This window comes from Bidens hawaiensis, unplaced genomic scaffold (assembly GCF_021521415.1).
Source record: "Bidens hawaiensis isolate Kalapana, Puna unplaced genomic scaffold, B.hawaiensis_p1.1 tig00001920_1, whole genome shotgun sequence".
Taxonomy (NCBI): Eukaryota; Viridiplantae; Streptophyta; class Magnoliopsida; order Asterales; family Asteraceae; genus Bidens; species Bidens hawaiensis.
In genome coordinates, this window is record NW_027491107.1 from 1440435 (window position 1) to 1460126 (window position 19692).

Here is a 19692-nt window from a genome sequence, read left to right on the forward strand (position 1 = left end):
TCTCATGACATCCATTATTTTTACCCTATAATTTAACTAAAACTTTCACTTTTCAAAATTTAATACTCATTAACGTCCCACAACCCATTCACCACATTTATCTTTATCTTACTCACAAACAATTATTTTATTATATTTTTCATTATAATACACTCACAATAATTTAAAAATGATGAATAATAACTTTTTATATATGAAAAAGTTGATGTAGCAACTTTTTTGTAATTTAGGGTTGGTATAAACAAATGATGGATATGCTGGAATTAGTTTTTAATATAATTTTTTAAAATTTAAATATGGAGGAGAGGATGATGGATGAAATGAAAATGTTCTTATAAACTATATCTCTTCCAAAACTATTGACCCAGGTGTCTAAGACACAACATGTATCACTTTTATCATTTACATATGATCCTAATAGTTTACACATCAAACATATTTTTCAAGTACATATTAACCCGGTTTATGATGTAACACCATGTCAAGATAATTATCGTTAGGTATAATGATAATAGAATGAACTTCACTTTCGGCCATTGTGGTTTTTAAAATTATCAATCTTAGTAAAATATTTATTTTAGACTTTTATGGTACAATACTTTCACTTGTGATTTGACTATCAATTTTAGTTCAACCTGTTAACGTCATTCACCCAACCATTACTTAATGCAACTGTGAGGTTTTTTTTTCACATACCTTTAATCAAAACCAGAACAGAAAATATATTTCCTTGATTTGAACGTAGTGTTTCAAATCGTTCCAACCCTAAACTGTTGATCTTCAACTGATCCATCGGTTGAATAAATTCGACATCAATGGATTACAATCGCTTGAATGCTTCAACTATGAACGTTAATATGTGGACGCGTCGACTATAAATTCGTCAACAACGGTTTATAATGGACAACGAGATGTCACCAACCCAATTGCCCAATTCATTTAAAGTTATATCTTTATATATATAATAAGATTGCATAACCTAAATCAAACATAAAAAGCCTATATTTAAACAACCTAAAATTTTTAACGATTCTTAAAAACGGCCATAAGGGCTTATAAAGTTGGGTCGAGTTGGATTTGTAAAACGATCCGATTGGAAAGTCCCTTGAGCCTCAAGTTTAGTTTTGTAAACCTAACTAGTTTGACCATTAGTACCTCCTCGTCCGACAAACAAAGATTTCCTCAAAGTCAATTAAGATGCAAATCCTAGGACCCAAATGGTGCTGTTCTCCATTCTTATTATCAAGAGCAAGAACATGTCCCTTGATTTCATTATCTCTTGTCGCTTACTTTCGATCCACCCCTACTTCCTCCGACAAATGGAAGAAACAATGGTTCGGTAATCCCCAGGTTATTCTTTCCCTTTCTTTTACTTTTATTATTATTTGGATATTCTCTCCTCTCTCACATTATTAATAATTAAGCTCTAAACTTTTTAATTGGATTTGCTTCAAATGTTAATTTGGGTATTGTCAAAGGAGTTGAATTTTATGGAATAAAGTCAATACTTTTCCATAAAAATTATGAACAAATATGTGATTTTAGCTTAAAAGATTTTCTTGAAACATGATGATGATGATGATATTTTCTATAGGGTGGGGAGATTAATTAATTTTGACTCATTAAAACTCAAATATGTCACACAAGCCCATTACATTATGTGGTGGGATCATTTGAAATTTTGATAAAGTTGTAAGCTTGCTTGGCTTAAAAAGACTCGTTAAATGCATGAGGCGAATAGGAGCGCCCGTCAAAATCGGTAAACATTAGGGTTTCTTGATAAAAAAAAGGTTGATATATATGTAAAACCTTTTGTATTGCATTTAATCATTGTTGAAGATATGTAAAAACAACTAAACGGATGAATAAATTTGCATCACGGACGTACATTTAGCCTTCAACTTAATATTTTAGCCAACCTTCTCGATCATTAGTTGAATTTTTAAGTATATAACAGGTCTACACATCTGTTAATACTTAATAATATACCCATCCTTGTGCTGTTTCTATGATACAAAAAAGCTATTTACTTATTCAATACATATGTTTATCCATGCAGGATTTTGAAGCTGAAAGACCATCCAAGGTATATTTTTTATATTTCAAACTTCGTTACATACCCAAGTTGCCCTCCACTGCGGTATAAAACTTCGTTACATACTCAAGTTGCCCTCCACTGCGGTATAAATACTAATAATGTTATTTTTTTTCTCTGAAATAGACATATGTTAGATACAAAACACGCCAAAAACGTGCTGATGCGAAGAAAGCTTTAAAAGACATCTATTTTGGAAGTGGCAGCTCCAGATTCACTCTTAAGGTAGTTTATGCATTATGGAAACTTGTCACCTTTTTATAACATGCTAGTTTGAATGATCTGTTAATATGTTAGCTTAAATATTCCACATGTCTTTCATTTATGAATAATTTTAGGGTGAATTCTCGAAGACGCGAAGGACAAAATTATGGGATGACGATCCAACAGAAAACAAATACAAAAGAGGGGCAAAATACTGGGATGAAGATCCAACAGAAAGCAAAAACGAAAGAGGGGCCAAATTTTGGGATGAGGATCCAACAGAAAGCAAAAGCAAAAGATGGGAAAAAAGTCGGGATGATGATCCAACAGAAAAAAATACAAACGGGGCCCATTTCACTCTGATAGTAAAGCTCATCAAAGAAGAAAGAAAAGTAAAAATAAAAAATAAAATTTTGTTTGATAAGATTTGAAATGCTTTTTTTTTGTGCGTAGCTTCGGTTTGGATATTAACATGAGGTTTTGGTGTATACAGACAAGACGAAAAGAGGAAGCGTTTTTGAAGAATTTGATGAAGATGAAGATGATGATCCTCGGACGCATTTTGAGGCAAAATTTGGAAAGAAAAGGTATTCTTGGGATTTTAAGTCATGGGAAGAGGCTTTTTCAAAATTTAAAAAATCTTCAAAGACCAGAAATAAATGGAGGACTATTAATGATGATGATGAGCCCACAGGAGGTGATAATCAGTCATATGTTACTGGTTCACATTCAGATAGATTAGCACTTGGTTTGCCCGTCAACGGTCTGTTAAAGATCGAGGAAGTTAAAACTGCGTAAGTTCATGCTTATTTTAGTTTTGTCTATAACATTATAAAAGAAAAGGCAAGAAATTGTCATTTTTGCCATATAATTGTATATTGTAATTAATCAGTTTGTTAAATGTGATCTCATAAGTGTATATTATTTCAATGTATATAATTCTGTTACAAATAATTAGATTGTTAAACCGGTTGTATAACCTGTGAGGATTATCTTTCTCATTTCAGTTTTCGCCTTTCGGCTCTGAAGTGGCACCCTGATAAGCATCAAGGTCCATCCCAGGTTAGGTTCTACATAATATATTGTATACTTTTAAAAAAATATAGTAATAAATAGCATGTTGAAGTTTACAGAACCTTGTTTGTGCAGGCATTGGCGGAAGAGAAATTCAAGCTTTGTGCAAGTGCATACAAGTCGTTGTGCAGCGTGCTTTCATCACGGGTTTAGTCGTTTTCCTATAAATTTATAATAATAAAGTGGGGTTTTCAAGCCCGTCGGAGTTTTAAGGCAGGAGTAGGGTTTTTTTTTTCGGATTCTCTGCATGCGGATGACTTTTAGATTCCGATCAGAACTATTATGGGTATGAGTTTTATGACATTACCGCGTATACTTATTTAAAAAACCATTGTTTGGTTTATACTTTATATATAAACAGATTCTTGTAGAAAAATGTTAGATTCTGATTTTCACCCTACATTGATTGTTTGAATTTTATATCAGAAAAACAGAAGGATATGTAAAGTCAACATTTTGGTTAACTGAAGTAAAGTAAAAGCAAGTCATATATTGAATAAAAGACCAAAGACACATGTAACATTTGAATTATAACATGTATTGGTGACAGCCAATTTTATTTCAAAGAATGCTTTTAGCAGTGCCAATGCTCTTTCATTTGCCTACCTCTAATCTCTTCCATCATCGAACAATTGTTGTCGTGTACATCATGATTAGATCCGATGAGTTACAACATTGATTTGGTTAATAAATCTGTTGGTCACCATAGATGCACAAGGGGGTGAGTGAATACTGAATACTAGAGTGGTGTAGGTAAAATCGAAATAACCAACCTGCAAGTGAATTAACCGAACCCAACCTAAAACCGTCTGTTTGTTTTTTTGTTTTCTCAAAAACTGAATTTCTGGTTCGGTATCGGTTTTGCATGTACTCATCTATGAAAAAAACCGAACTGAATCCATAAAAATTGAAAACCACGAACCGAACATGTATAAGCCAAACCGAACCCGTAATAAATTGTGTAGCCCAAAGATTATAGAATTAATATGTAATAATTAACAAACATGTTTGTTAGTGGTGGAAATTGAAGCTTGGAAACCGAAAAAACCAATATAACTTGTTTTCAAAACCCAAAAACCAAACTTTTGGCATTTGGTTTGTTGTGAGCTCTAAACCAACCTATGCACATCGCTCCAAAGGCGTCCTTAAAGTATCGACCCAGAATCAACCAGCGACACGAATATGCTTCTACAACCATATTATGGTTTGACAATATTTTAACCATCACAAAAAATAATATTTCAAGAAACCATAAGACAGTTCACAAAATTGACTCTCTGTTTGCAATTATTTAAAAAAAATGATAAAATTAAATAGTTTTGTTATTTTAAACTAGCTATAGTACATTTGGCGTGAGTAGAGGAGTCAATGCAGGCCTCAGCCTACAAACGAAGAGTCAAATGTTTCTTATTTTATTTCACCCTCAAAATGGTCAATTAAACAAGAAAGAACCCTCTTAAATTTATTCATTTTGGTTGTAAAGAAGCCTTTTAGTACATATCAAACAAACACACGGTTCTTCAATCCAGTTTTTTATATGACTATTGTGACATTAATTTATGTTAATTAGTGTTTACTTTTTAATTATTTTTTTATTATTATTATTCTCCTTATTTATATACTGGACACTGATCACACCATCTATTTTCACAACTTCAATTTTGTTATTATGGGTAAGGCAAGTAGATGGATCAGAAACTTGTTGCTAGGCAAAAAGGAGGACAAAATTAACAATGACAATAGCAATGGCAACGGCAATGGCTACAGTGGTGGTGCGGTTATACCGCCACCTGTCAACGCCATCATACCCACAACTCCAAGGAGGCGATGGAGCTTTAGAAGGTCAAACAGCACACAAAAAGTAGTGGTCAATCACAAGAGCTGCCGATCATTCGACTCCATCATAACCTCTCAGTTACTATCACAAGCCTTGTTTGACTACGCGATTCAGCACCAAAACCACACTACAAAGCTGGTTGCCCCATCCACCACAAGAACAGTGTCTAGTGAGGTTGCGGTCACTGCTGCAACCAAGATTCAAGCGGCTTTTCGTGCCTATCTGGTAACTATATTAATCCCTGGTTGTGTGACAAAACCATGTTTATTGATCTACAGGAAACCTTATGAGAATGATCAACTGACACTTTTCTTTTAACTTGTAAATCTTAATGAATCAAACATATGCAGGCACGAAAGGCGTTGTGTGCTTTACGTGGACTAGTGAAGCTACAAGCGCTGGTGCGGGGTCACTTGGTGCGCAAACGCACGGCAGCCATGGTTAGGTGCATGAGTGCACTCGTCGCCATTCAAGTTAGAGCTCGTTTTCAAAGGATTCAAATGGTTGAGAACATTGGCTCGACTAGTAAACAAGGATTCGTGATGGGTCACGAGCGTCGTTTAAGTGCACCACAATTGGTATGCCCTCTACTTGTATAATAATAAGTGGGAAAATTTTCAAAACAACCATTTTGATGACTTGGAGATTTGCAGGAATACAATGATAAACTGGGCCAACCAAGAAGCAAACCGAGCCGACAATCATCTAGAAGATACTCGATGGATTCATCGCCACGACAATCATCTAGAAGATACTTGATGGATTCTTCACCATCCACACATGAAAAATCAATGAGATTTCACAATAAATCAGTCAATGAGGTTGCTGCGTCATCACAAACGAGCACACTGCATGATGAACCAAATTACATGACCAAAACAGAGTCTTCACGAGCGAAAGCACGATCACATAGCGAACCACGACAACGACCCACAAAACAAAAACGCCAAAATAGACGAACTTCATCAAATGAAGGTTTGTTGCTTACCAGCCTTTACGGGCCAACAAAATCAACCAATGATTCAGAAATTGATTCGGCTAGTACTTGTACCAACGGTTCATCTTATTACACGACTCTATATGAGTACAAGGTTAGTACATCCAACATGTTTAGTTTACAATTTACACTTGTAATATTCTAACTTCCCAATAATATTTTTTTTGCAACAGATGACTGAAAATTTATATTGAACCAAGATGGACAAAAGAAAGGTGTTTTATGATGTATTTTCATATTTCTTTTTAGTTACATTTAGCATCACATACTTTTACACTTAATATTGCTCAAAACTACAACATATGATCCCAAAAACATGAACAAAAGCATGAGCGTGTTCTGGTTATTAATAGTAATGCATCCAGCAGATATAGCAAAAGCAAAGTTACTTCTTTTATTTATTAGAAAAACAAGAAAATTTGTTAAAGTGATGGCAAAACCTCTTCTCTGAGTGAATCTTGAACTGCCTTCAACAGTGCCGGCATAAGTTTTCGGTTGGTAACAACGATGCCTGTGTCCAAATCTAGATATCTTCCCTTTGAAAAGTCTAACGGCTTCCCTGCAGCATCCGTGGCAACACCCCCGGCTTCTAAAGAGTTCAAAAGGCAAACAACGAGTTAATTACATAGATAAACCCTGTAGTCTGTCAAAGGCAACACATTTGGAGTCTTAATATAAGACTTGACAGGTACCTGCAACAACAATGTATCCAGCAGCATGATCCCATATCTTTTCGCGATATCCTTTATTTGGAAACCTTAAATATATCGCACCATCACCTCGTGCCAACGCACCGTATTTTGCCTGGCTGTCGATTCTAACTGGTGCTGCTTTAACCCCCAATTTCTACAACCGAAACAAAACATCATTTCATCACAAACATTTGTTAGCTTGGTTTAACTTTTATTCTTTTCATTTTTAGAATACTATATAATATTCACGAATCCAAACTAAAGATTTTGAAAAACATAAAAGAAAGTACCACCTTTGCTATAGAGCCAGATAAACTGTGTGACGAATGTGCTGCTTCATATGATTCAAAAAAGGAAGCCTCTTCAGGATTCTCCGTGTTGCTAACATGCACCTGAGGTGTAAACAAAACACTCGTGTTTCAATATTATCACAACAATCAACCAACTGAACAAGCCCATCATTCATTTTAACCAAAGTTCGTTTATGAACATGAAGTTTAAATTTGTTCGTTCAATAAACTGAACGAAATGAACACACGTCATGTTCTTTCATTTATGTTCGTGAACATTCGTTTATGTTTGTTCATTTACGTTCGTGAACAATCTGTTATGTTTGTTCATTTACGTTCGTGTTCGTTTACATATTTATTTATGTTTACACCAACAAAATATTAGAACCAAGCCTTGAATAATTGGCTAACAAATTGAACAAACGAACAAGAAAACGTTCAATTTTTCTTTCACATATGTTTCTCGTTTAGAACATAAGCGAACGAACATGTTCATTTTCTTAAAGAACAAACATGAACAAGCCCCGCTCGTGTTCGTTCGGTTCGTATACAGGCCTACACAATGTTAAAGGAGTTAAGTTGTTGTACCTTGACATTTTGCGAGCCATCTAAGGACTCCATGTATGTCCCACAAGCCAATTGTGCAGAAAACAAACAACCTGCTTTATTAGCAGCATTTTGATTTCCACTTGTGATTGATTCCAATGGAAGATTTGGACATGCAAGCACACCTAATACCACTTTCCCTTCATCTAGCATACCTAATGCTATCGCATACTGGTCACCCCTCAAAAACCTGATATTACAAAATCACTCAAAACCTTAACCATATAAAAATAAAAACAAAGTCTTTTTAAAAGATTGTGAAAATATTATTACCCTTTGGTTCCGTCAATAGGATCCAAAACCCAATGTTGACCATTCGAGCCACCTTCAGACATACCCTTATCAATAATAGTGAGTACATCATTTTCAGATAAAGGTGATACCTTGTAACTTCCATCATTTGCGATCGTATCGTTTACTAGTTTTGTAATACGTTCAAGTGTTTCTTGAGATTCTTCTTTTCTAAGATCTCCCGAGTCCTACATATCAGCAACACTGTTGAACTTGACCAAACAGGAAGATAATAACAAGCGGAACAAATGAGATTGAAAATTACTTCCTCTGCCACTAGTGAGAAGGTATGATCAGGAAGTTCTTTCTGAAGTACAAAGCTCACAAGAACTTGGGACCCTGAGAATCAAATTATGTGTATCAAAGTCGATGGAAAGTGTGAAACAACTTATTCAAGTCTGTTTCATTATTAACCAGTCAAATCACATTTTCAACCATGAAGTGATTGTTATCTAAGTGTATGCTCTATGTCATGTCATATGAAAAGATAAAAAGCTTGAGAGCATACCATAATCAGCCACTGTGACGGGGCTTTTATCAGACTTTGAGTGGACATCGGATTGCAACAGTCCTTTTTGTACATTCTACATACATAAACAAGTATCATCAACCAATAGTATCAGTTGACCTTTATCACACAGTCAGTAAGTAATGCAACACTAAATCCGACGTCTCTCAACAATAAGTTATGGTATTCATCATAGAACGTTGAAAACATGGAACGAACCGTGATATAGGTAACTATGAGCTAGACTTACACAGCATACCAGTGTTTGTTCCATGTAAGGGGATTTCGATAGTGATTAAATCATAGTTAAATTCACATAAAAATCAGGTAATCAAATTATACATAATTTCAATAATCCTTACATTCAACGAAAATCTGATTAGACTATGTTGACAATTAGCATTAATAACCTAAATTCAAGCCACAATAGCAGAATAATTGGTGTTCAATAATAAGTTACTAAAATTGAAGGAAGGCGTTTGGTTATTATTGTTGCAATTGGAACCTGGCATAGACGAGCAGCAAGTGAAGCAGCTTTCTTGGCAGCAGTGAGTTGTTTATCATACGACGACATTGCTACCGATGAATGAACTGATGATTTGATTGGTAGTTGAGTTGATAAAAGTAAGGGTCTAGGGTTTGGTTTAAATTTAGATGGTGTTCGGTGGACAAGTCGAGTGAGTGTGAGTGCTGTAATTGTAATACAGGAGGACGACGATGCCATTTCCCCCACCTCCGGCCCCTTCCGCACTTTCCCTTTCTAAACCAATTTTACAAACAAATGACTTGGACCCCACTCGACTCGAAATTGTCCTGACCTGAACTAAATTAACTTTTTTTGTATCGACCCATTTCCATCTTAACCTTTTAGACCTATGACCCAAAACGACTGAACCTGCCCGACCCGTTTTCTGGTCCTTAAATGGTAATCACATTACACATTAAAGTTTTAAAATGAAAAAAAAAAGTATAGTAATATCATACTCAAATGAAAGTGAATATAATACTTGGTTTTATGGTATAATGTTTTTCAAAAAATAGTAACATATAAAAGGTTATAAACGCTTAAACGTCGTGGGGGTAGTTTGTTTAAAATAAGGGGTATATATATAACTATTCTACAAATTAACAAAATGTGATTAAAGTAAAAGGACAAAACTTGTAATTATTTTTGAATAAATTAAAATCAACTATATATGGCTTTGCTAAAAGACAAAATTGCCCATAAAATATCTTAATCTTATGGCTTGCATTTGGAGGGCGGATTTCTTATTTTACCTTCTTACAAATTATTTAATGCATAAAGTATAAGTTATAAGGTTGTAACTTATACCACATACACTCACAAAATCTAACTTTTTCAAACAACTTATAACTTATAATCCATAAGTTATAAGGAGCTAAAATAAAGAATCCCAAACACCTAGAGGTCCCTCACTCATGTTTCATATATAATATAGATATAGATTAGGTTACATACATTAGTTCCAAGGGAAAATGTAACAAACATGAACGTAATACATACATACAACAAAACACCCGAATTACTAATTTCGGGATAATACGTAACAATAACACACAACACCTAACGATACATAGCCGAGCATCTACACCTAACGATACATACTAGCCGAGCATCACCTCCTCCCGAAAACGGTGCGTGCCTCACCTGCACGAAGCATGAAACGAACTGAAAGTATTCCGATCCGGATCTGCACCCGAATATGAACTACAATCGGAATTCCAAATACATACCGATTGTAGTTCAAGTTCAAAATCAAAACCATTGTGCGACTGGGGTGGGGTGCGACGAGAGAGGGGTGCGACAGGGGTGGAGGTGCGACAGGAAAGGGGTGCGACGGGGGTGTGGAGCGGCAGCGAAGATTGTGAAATGTGTGGAGGATGATTGTTTCGATGTATATGTATATGTATATATATATATATATTATTAGATGTTGATTAGATTAAGTAATTGGAAGGTGGAAGGAAGGGGATGTGGAGAATACCCGGTGGTGATCGAACTGCCATTTTTACCGACAATCCGGTATTCCAAGCTCATGAAAAAGAAAATAAACAGAATGACACAGATATATCACCTAATTTTATATTTATAAAAAGTCTAAAACACCCTCCAACTTAACAGAGGTTAACTGTTAAATCTGACGGAATGGCTCACACTGACCTGCCAAAATTTAACAAGGGTATAATATCCGAAATTTAGTTTTCAATGGTCCAACGTTCGCCCGCCGATTATTTCCAGGGAGTCAAATCGTAATTTTCTCTAAATAAAAAGTAAAAAAACTAAAATGTTTCCCTCGTCTTTCTAATTAAAACAAGCAAACAAACAACCAAGCAAAAAAGATAAAATGTCGAGGAAAAAAAACGCAATGACTAAAATAAACAAAAAACACAATGATAATTAGATAAAGACACAATAGATCGCAAAATATAACACAATTCCGAACAAAATATAACATAATGTTAAGTAATATTATACAATATAAAAGAAAAAAGACACAATGTTAAGGAAAAAAATAAACAATCATTGACGATAAATAAAGAAAACACAAACACACACACAATGACAAATAAAAAGATATAATGATTTTTTTTTCTCGACATTGTGTCTATTTTTTATATGAACAAGGAAGACTGGGAAACATTTTAGTTTTCTTACTTTTAACTTTTTGAGAAAATTACGATTTGACTCCCTGCAAAATATTGTCGGGCGACCGTTGGACCACTGAAAACTAAATTTAGGGTATTGTACCCATGTTAAATTTTGGCGGGCTCAGTGTGACCCATTCCGTCAGTTGACCAATGTAATGACTATTATACCCTTTTCAACTACGCAATTAGAAGATCTTTGTTTCAAATAATTTACAAGTGTAACCCTGATACTTAATTCCCGTTATTTTTTCAAGTTTTCACCCGAACCGAACCCGAAAACAACGAAACGAACCTATATATTTCACTTTTTTATATAATTTTCACCCGAACCGAACCTGAAAACATCAAAACGAACCTATATACTTCACTTTTTTTATTTACTTTTCAACCGAACCGAACCCGAAACAATGAAACGAACCTACATTTCACCTTTTTATATACTTTTCACCCGAACTGAATCCGAAAACATCGAAACGACCCTATATATTTCACTTTTTTATATACTTTTCACCCGAACCGAACACGAAAACAACGAAACGAACCTATATATTTCACTTTTTTATATACTTTTCGCCCGAACCGAACCCGAAAACAACGAACACGAACATTATATATATATATATATATACATATATATATATATACATATATATATATATATATATATATATATATAACACGAACACAATACATACATATAACGAAACACCTGAATTACTAATTTCTGGATAATTCGTAACAATAACACACAACACCTAACGATACATGATACATACTAGCCGAGCATCTACACCTAACGATGCATACTATCCGAGCATCCACCTCCTCCTGAAGATGATGCGTGCCTCACCTGCACGAAGCAAGAAACGAACTGAAAGTATTCCAATCCGGATCCGCACCCGAATATGAACTACAATCGGAATTCCACATACATCCCGATTATAGTTCAAGTTTAAAATCAAAACCATTGTGCGACTGGGTGGGGTGCAACGAGAGAGGGGTGCGACGGGGGTTCGGCGGGGTGGAGGTGCGACGGGAAAGGGGTGCGTCAGGTAGGGTGCAACAGGGGTGTGGAGCGGCGGTGAAGATGGTGAAGTGTGTGGAGGAAGATGGTTTGATATATATATATATATATATATATATATATATATATATATATATATTGTAACATTCGTCAAATTTAAAACCTGGAAACCCGGCTCGTTTATTTTTTTCTTTTGCCTCATTTATTATTCGAACGTTCGTTACTAAATAAATTCCCACATTCATTTAAGTATATATACTTCGTTTATTTATTTATTGATAATAACTATGAACTATATGCAATAATACCCCCCCCCCCCCCTAACTAACTTAATACCACTTTTGAATCCACATCTATGGACCAGGGACCAATATGCAATTTATTTAAAAGTTATTTAATTTTTCCTTTTCTTCTTTCCTTCTTCCTGTCGAGCAGCACCCCTTTGCTTTCTTGACCCGAAATCCATGCTAGGAATCATGGAATGGTTATTTCCAAGTCGTTAATTGGTCAAAAACGCGTCTAAATCATACCATAATTATGTAATTGACAGCCAATTTTCCTTGAATTCGTTCACGGCTAACCTAGGCTTCATAACACTATAAATGATCGCTCAAAACACAATTAAACCACGTTACATCATCTCCTTAGCCTTCCGAACCAAACCCCCTAATCAATTATAACCCTAAAGTTGTTAATATTAAACCCAAATTCATATTCAAAAACGAAACCCTAGCTTGTCGTCCTCTGTCAATTCATAACCAAACCAGATAATTATTATATGGGTTTTGATCGGGTTGGAATGCTTGTTAAAACCCCTCTGTCAATTTCAACGGACAGAGGGTATAAGATCATCATTTTGGGTGTTGTCTAATTAGGGTTTATATTGATTTGAGAACTTATCGGCGTATGTACTTATATTAAATCTAAAGCAAACTTATATCAATATTCCAGTTAGTCCAGTTGGTTGTGTTGGTGTGTATTCAACCCAGGCCCTCGCAGACCCGGGTTCGATCCTCTGCAGCACCCGTTTTTCTTTTTTTTTTTTTATTTTCTTTGTTTTAGTTAAATTTTATTATTTTAAGATATAGATATAATAAAAACTAATAGTTTTACACTTGTTTTAACGAACCGAACCGAACCGAACCCCTTTAAACTCTTAAAGGAATTTTTCTTTGTATTTATATATGCATTAATAAATTTATATCGTATCAATTTAAGAAAAATACCTAGTATATATATATTTTTTTGAAAAGAGATAATTAAACTAAAAAGAGTTTTACTTGTCTAAACGGATCGATTATAAACCGTCAAAAACTCCATTAATAAATATAATCTAATTTTATTATTGAAAGATTTTAGACTAATCATTTACGCGTTTATTTTAACTCTCGTAAAATATAAAATATAGTTATCAATCCCCAAATCCGTTATAAACCCTTGTCATCGAGTCTTGTTCGTTTTATCGTTAGATCATTTATTTTTGTACCTTTAAAAATTAGGACATAACATCGAGACTTTTCGTGAAACTAACTAACGTGTTCGCTTTAACCGCCTACCTGTTACCACCGTTACGTCATCGTCTATCAAATACAAGGTGAGTTTACATACCCCTTTTTCCATCTTTTATATTTGAGGGTAGCATGTATACCGTATTTAATTTTTTTATTGTTTTATTTATTCATCTATTTCAAACACAATTCGTTATATGTTTAGTTGTGATTATTGCATGCTCTATGATTATGCTGTATGTGCTTGAATGTTTATTTTATGTTTGGTGGTTGGTATCTCATCCTCATCTATCCTCATTTAGTATGATCATATATTTACCTAAGTACTTTGATTTCGTATCAATAAGAACAGATCCACATCTATTTAGTTGTTTACATTTTCATAGGAATTGTGATGCTCAACATTAACATATGAATTGTGGTTTTATCTCTCTCTCTATATATAAAACTAAAACTTATGTATTCTCACCAACATTCGTGTTGACAAACTTTATTTTCATACATGTTACAGGTACAAGTAGTTAGGGGTGTTCTTCAGGTTCGTTTTTCGGGTTTTGGGTTTTTCGGGTCGGGTTCTTCGGGTTTCAAAGTTTTAAATCTTGACCCGAAACCCAACCCGAATCTTTCACGGGTTTTTCGGGTTCGGGTAATTCGGGTTCAGGTTTTTTTGGGTTAGGTTAATCGGGTTTCGAGTATCCTGGAAAACAAAACAAAAAACAAACAAATTTAAAAAACTACAATGCTAAAATTAAAATAACATATTATTCTTTAGTCGTAAGAAAATAATCAAATAATAAATCAACATAACTTGATAAAACAATCAAAAAGAAGAGTACTAACTAAAACCATAATCGTCTTTAATCGGACGTTATTTGGTAGTTCGATTATGATTGCTATTAGCAATAAACGGAAAACATAAATAACAATAAACAATCGATCTATAATAGTTGTAATGACAACAATCAATTAGGACCAGATTCTAATAACGTTAGTGACTAAGACTAAGCCTATTATACCTAAAAATATATTTTTTTTCAAAACCAAAAATTTATTCGGGTTATTCGGGTTAACCCGAAACTTATAAATCAAACCCGAGAACCAACCCGAATTACTTCGGTTCGGGTTCGGGTTATTCTTTTCTCGGGTCTGGGTTTTTTGGGTCGGGTTAGTTCGGGTTCGGGTACGTGTTTTCTCGGGTCGGGTTTCGGGTAAAAGTGACAGCCCTACAAGTAGTTGATATTACTCAAGATTAAAGACAATAGTTTGACCTTAGGATATTTATACAAATAATAAACATGATGTAATTACTATGATTATTGAACTTGTGTACGTGTTTAATGTTAATGAAATTATTGTGGCTCAAATTAGTGTCTTTTGAGCTACTGTCCAATCAATACGTTACACCCTGGCATGTTCCGCCGCCTTTGATCGGGGTGTGACACACACACACACACACACACATATATATATATATGATGTTGATTAAATTAGGTAATTGGAAGGTGGAAGGAAGGGGATGTGGAGGAAGAGTGTGGAGAATACCCGGGTGGTGATCGGACTGCCAATTTTACTGACAACCCGGTTTTTCAATCTCATGAAAAGAAAATAAACAGAGTGGCACAGATATATCACCTAATTTTATATTTGTAAAAAGTCTAAAACGCCCTCCAACTTTATAGAGGTTAACTGTTAAATCTGACGGAATGGCTCACACTGACCCGCCAAAATTTAACAATGGTACAGTACCCAAAATTTAGTTTTCAGTGGTCCAGCATTCGCACACCGATTATTTTCAGGGAGTCAAATCGTAATTTTCTCAAAAGTTTTCTTTTTTATATATTTGAGTTATAATTTTTTAATAAGTTTTTTTAGGGTTTTTTTATAAGGTCACAAATCCTTATCATCCTTCTCATTTTTGTCTTAATTTGTAGAATAACCTTACTTTAGTTTCAAAATATATACATAAAGGATTACTCATAAAGAGAAAATATTCAATACAATAATAGCTTATCGTACAATAGGTACGTGAATCCCTTTTTTTCACGAAATCGATCCATGAAATCACATACCAACATCTCAGAATCGTCAATACATATCCAATGAGTCATTGGTTCACCGAAAAAAACAGTTTTGGATCTTTAATCGATCAATTTTTTCCTTTTTTTTCAAGAAAACCGTTTTTGAGCGTTTTTTGAGTGTTTTAGGTTTTGGCTGAGCATTTTAGGTTTTTGGTTGAACGTTTTTAGGTTTTGCCTTTGTTTTTTGCCTTTGAGCGTCTCGCGTACCTATCGTACGTTAAGGCATTATTATACAGTATCTCGACCCAACTCATAAATCCATTTTTAAGTTTTAAAAGGTGAAGAGCTAACAATTAAAGCCACTATATAAGATAACTGCTATTTAAGTCACTGTTATTCGAAACGAATTAATCTCTGTTACTAATGAAATGAAATACCCAAGATTAATAATACAATGATCAAAGAAAGTTGGATAAATATCATTTTAAAGTATTGGAAAATAATATCATTAGAAGAAGATGATTGTTAATAATAAAAGTATTGTTTAATTCGTTAGTTCGGTTATTTTCAGTTACTAAAAATGGTTAATCGAAACCAAACTGAAAACTCGATTATTCAGATTATCAAAAAATTAACCGTATGTTAATGCTTCGGGTTGATTTTTCGTTTCGTTTTTTTGTTAATTTGGTATTGGATCGGTTGTTTCACATATAGCCAAGTTCAAGTATTTATGATCGTTTATCTAGAGTGACATGACATTGACAGTGACGTAGCTCATCGCGCTCTGACATGGTTGGGCGAGTGGAGAGCAACCACGAGAGAGTATTGTGTGACAAGAAGCCTGTCACAACCCCCGACCCATATACCATTGGAGGGAAGCCGTGAATATTGATTGGTGGTATCGGTGTTTATTAAATTATTTTGCAGCGGAATATTATAAGAGAATCGTAGTTAGGAAAAATGATTAGAGTTATAAAAACACCATGATTCGTATTATTATAAACTGGGAGTTTAACCCTTTTTGATACAAACATAATTTTTATAAGGATAAACCCTAATTTACAAAACACGTTTCTTTATTCTGATGTCAAGCCACTTATCTAAGCTGGAAGCCCGCATACATCATCTCTTTGTCTCTAATAAGTCATCTGAAACATATTTAAAATATTTGATCAGCAAGAAATACTAGTGAGTACATTCATTTGTAAATGACACATTTTACATTTACAACATTAAGATGTTTTTACATCTGTCTGCTTACAAATTACCGAAAGGTACTTGTCACTCAACCGTATCTATGACTATGGTTATATTACTTATTGGCTAACACTTGTCCAATAAATAACGTGTAATAGCCCAATAGGCAAACCTTGTATACAAAACCCCATAATACCGATAGTAACCATCATGTAAGTATATAGAGACACTTAATCACTATAATGTATTTAACATACTTTAAAAATATTTTTGAAAACATTTAGACCATCTGCCATGGGTTTTATAGGTTTTGAAAATAACATGACAGTGTCGGAACAATAGTTGTCTCACGCAAATGTGAGTTGTACAAAAATTCAAATGTCCCACCTTGCAAGTTTACAATTAAAGAACGCTTCCTGGTATTAAGCACATAGGTTAAATACAATGTAGTATATCTATATTAGTATAAAACCAATAATCATGACGATAATTACGAGATTAGAAACTTTACACGATGGCACAATGTCTTACCTTGATAGGCAGAGCTTTTGGATTCGCGTATATAAGTTTCTCTTGATCGTATAGGATATCGCTACGATCACTCGGGTATTATACCATCTTCTTAATATATAATAAGAGATTTCATAGAGAAAATATGATTTGGTGCAAGAATGAACGTCCCGATTCCAATCTATTTATAGCTGATTTTGGAACTCGTCGCGTATCGCGATGGTCATAAACAAAAGGCTATCGCGTATCGCAATGAGTCTTGTAGCATTGCTGAGTCATCCCTAGGTAGGCTACGTGGCATGCCACGTGTTTTGTCTGCGTAACTTCAACGCCGCGTCATCACGTAACGTGATGAGACTAATCTAAGCCTAAGCGTCACAATGCGCTCATCGCACTTTGCCCGCGCCCGCGCATGTGCCTGTTCGGGTGCTTCGCACCCTTTGCTAGGACCACGGGGTGTGATTTGTCTTATAAGATTATTAACATATGAGTTTTCTTTCTTATAAAGAGCCCACTAATTTTATAATCTAGCGATGTGGGACAAGAACTTACATTCCTATTTATACCATGGTGGAAGCCGCTTCTTTTATTTCCTCCACCAATGTTGGATGAAATTTTCTTCTTGTATTTCTTTACTTCTAATTTGATTTATTTTGCGGTTTGTTTTAAAGATCCTAACAAGATTTAAGATAAACTTCTATAGGGGTGTAGTTCGTATAGCCATGCTATGCACAACCGATTGCCTAGTCATCAAGAAGACACAAACGTAAAAACTAGAAGTCACAAAAATAAAATGCTGTGGTGTGTGAAAATGTTGGATTTTTAAAAAAATAAACTTTTTTAGGAATATTTGAAGTTGACACGTATGGATAAGATAATGGATGGAACATTAAGGTTGTCTGGGATCTGCGGAGGACACAATTAACGATACTGGTAAAAACCGTAAAATCCCTCATAATAGAGAGGAGTACATGTAAGCCCAGTTGACATAGTAGTAGCAACAATCAGGATTTGGATTTTAGGAGTATATAGAGTTTGTTTTAGCTTTGCTATTTAAGCTTATTTTTTCCTATAAATTTCTTTTTGACTTTGCCTTATCTTTAATTTTGCTTTGGCGTATATATTTTAGGGGTTGCCATATTTTTTTTCTTTACTTTGCTACTACTATTACTTTCAAAATTATGTTTTGTTACTGGTAAAGTGATAAGTGTATACTTATTAATAGTAATTTTGCTAAGCTTTCTTTTTTGGCCACACTCTTTTTTATCAATGTTGTCATACTTTTTCTTACAATAAAATAAATGTTCAAGTTTAAGGGGTCTTAATATGAGCAATATCTTTGTTCCTTCATAAACTAGAAAATGTTTGCCCTCACCAGTCACCCTACCTCCCAAACTCGATTTTTAATGTGCATGCTTTTTTCGTTTTTGTGATTTATGTTGATAAAGCAAAATTGGATTTGGTCTTTGTTGTCTATTTGATCTATATCCATTATTTTTATTTAGTTAAAAACTGAGATCAAACATGTAGAGGTTTGATATCGTAGCTTCTTGGACCGTCATCTACTAATCACATTAAGGTTTAAGGGCTTACTTAGCCTTTGTGCCAAAACGCCACTTGATGCCCAAGAATATTTTTGTATACCATAGATACAAATGTAACTTGAGTAATATCCTAGGTTTATGAAAGTGAATATTTAAAGTTCTTCAGTTGTTAGCGTGTATCTAAAAAAGAAATATGGAAGACGAAAAAAGGTGAAATCTGTATAATAATAAAACAAAAATTACAACCCATTTAACATTTTTTGCAATGTAATTTATTGGTGTGTAGGTTAATCCTTCTATTCTTTATACAGTTTAAAAATGTCAAAAGAACTACTATCAACTACTTTACTTAGTGGTTGTCTGGTAATACGCTTACTTATTAAAAGGCATAAATGATTAATAGATTTTGAGTCGGTAAGTGTTAGAGTACGTTATTGTGATGGTGATTGGTGGTGGAGGAGGCGGTGGTGGGTCGAGGAGGTGGTGCGTGAGTGGCAGACCGAGGGCTATGAATACATGTGAAAAGACAATAGATTAAAATTTTCATTCAACATCATTTTAAAGATTACTATGTAAGAGATTTGCTGACTAATTCTGATTTGTCTTTCTAATGAATCAAACACACTT

General features: G+C 34.3%; 2 protein-coding genes across 2 annotated transcripts; one reads left to right on the forward strand and one right to left on the reverse strand.

Moving 5' to 3' along the window:
- The first annotated feature begins 1153 nt into the window (after nucleotides 1-1153).
- Nucleotides 1154-3712, forward strand: LOC143599365 (uncharacterized). The gene is made up of 7 exons (XM_077077343.1): nucleotides 1154-1350; nucleotides 2060-2086; nucleotides 2222-2320; nucleotides 2434-2691; nucleotides 2793-3093; nucleotides 3307-3361; nucleotides 3449-3712. The coding sequence occupies exons 1-5, from the start codon at nucleotides 1198-1200 to the stop codon at nucleotides 3039-3041; spliced, it is 786 nt and encodes a 261-aa protein (XP_076933458.1). The 5' UTR covers nucleotides 1154-1197; the 3' UTR covers nucleotides 3042-3093; nucleotides 3307-3361; nucleotides 3449-3712.
- Nucleotides 3713-5509: 1797 nt separating this feature from the next.
- On the reverse strand, nucleotides 5510-9318 carry LOC143599791 (3'(2'),5'-bisphosphate nucleotidase 1-like). The gene is made up of 8 exons (XM_077077667.1): nucleotides 9100-9318; nucleotides 8595-8670; nucleotides 8352-8425; nucleotides 8069-8274; nucleotides 7778-7985; nucleotides 7193-7291; nucleotides 6900-7053; nucleotides 5510-6796 (listed from the first exon to the last, which is right to left on the reverse strand). The coding sequence occupies exons 1-8, from the start codon at nucleotides 9316-9318 to the stop codon at nucleotides 6630-6632; spliced, it is 1203 nt and encodes a 400-aa protein (XP_076933782.1). The 3' UTR covers nucleotides 5510-6629.
- Nucleotides 9319-19692: the final 10374 nt, after the last annotated feature.